Source organism: Sinocyclocheilus grahami, unplaced genomic scaffold (genome assembly GCF_001515645.1).
Source record: "Sinocyclocheilus grahami isolate Dianchi unplaced genomic scaffold, SAMN03320097.WGS_v1.1 scaffold8136.1, whole genome shotgun sequence".
In the NCBI taxonomy this organism is placed as follows: domain Eukaryota; kingdom Metazoa; phylum Chordata; class Actinopteri; order Cypriniformes; family Cyprinidae; genus Sinocyclocheilus; species Sinocyclocheilus grahami.
In genome coordinates, this window is record NW_015511900.1 from 8,538 (window position 1) to 9,629 (window position 1,092).

The 1,092-nt window shown below is 43.1% G+C and overlaps 1 protein-coding gene across 1 annotated transcript in view; it reads left to right on the top strand.

Annotated features, from left to right (window-relative positions):
• LOC107577987 (centromere-associated protein E-like) overlaps nt 1-1,042 on the top strand; it is a gene marked incomplete at its 3' end in the record, with an annotated part of 5,737 nt that extends 4,695 nt beyond the window's left edge. The window contains exons 11-13 of the mRNA XM_016264002.1: nt 460-589; nt 680-799; nt 890-1,042. Of these exons, the coding sequence (XP_016119488.1) occupies nt 460-589; nt 680-799; nt 890-1,042 (403 nt within the window). The remainder of the gene's footprint in view (nt 1-459; nt 590-679; nt 800-889) is intronic.
• Between the last annotated feature and the right edge of the window lie 50 nt (nt 1,043-1,092).

The following is a 1,092-nucleotide window of genomic DNA, read 5'->3' on the forward strand; positions in this document are numbered from 1 at the left end:
CAACTGAACCATAGCTAAGGTTTATCCAAAAAAGTTGCTAGGTTTATCAGTATGAATATTCTATGGGAAAAAAAGGGTCTGAAAGTTGCTAAAGTCGCACTTGTGTGTGTGCGACATGGGAGCTGATGGCAGGGGGCGATGGATATTTGTGGCAGTCAGTGTGGATGAGTTCTTCTGTGTCATCACGTTCTATTAGTTCTACAGCTTCAGTTTTGGAACTTTCACGCTTGGTAACACATACAGCTGTTCCCTCACCACAGTGAAAAGGGACCCCTTTCAAACAGTGTCACGTTCCGAACGTTGTTTAAGCGACGTACACTGGTATTGCGGTATTTTAAAAATGTATATCATAACAAAAATAAACACCGGTATTCAGTATACCGCCCAACACTACGTTGAATTTGTTTTTGGTCAAGCTGTAGCTAAAACGTAATGTCTTGTTTCTGTTCCATCCAAAAGGGGCTTCTTAAATTACAGAGACAGTAAACTGACCCGGATCCTTCAGAACTCTTTGGGTGGCAATGCCAAAACTGTCATTATTTGCACCATCACCCCAGCCACTGTCGACGAGACTGTCAGCACTTTACAGGTATGAGAGAAGACCTTTTTTAACTGGATTTATTCTGGATTGATATGGGTAGAGGTATTGAATTTCTTTGGGTTCTTACTGTGGTTAAAGTTTGCTAGTGCTGCCAAGCGCATGAAGAACGACCCTCACGTCACAGAGGTCTCTGATGAAGGAGCTCTTTTGAGAAGATACCGCAATGAGATTGTTGATCTCAAACGACGTCTGCAAGAGGTGAGGATGTGGTTAACTTATTTGACAATCATCCAGCAATAACATGGCCCATCATCTCCTCACATGATTGTTTTCCAACTCATTTCACAGGTTTCCTCTGTCACACAAACAACTGCGACTGAGCGAGAATCCCTGTGTCAGCTTCTGCAGGAGAAAGACCAGCTCCGGAGAGAGCAGGAGGACAGGATTAAGAACCTAACCAAGCTACTAGTAACTGCCTCAAATGTGGCCCTAATCCCTAAGGTAATGGATTTCACTAGTTTTAACACTAGTAAACCTCGGTGTTAGTGAAG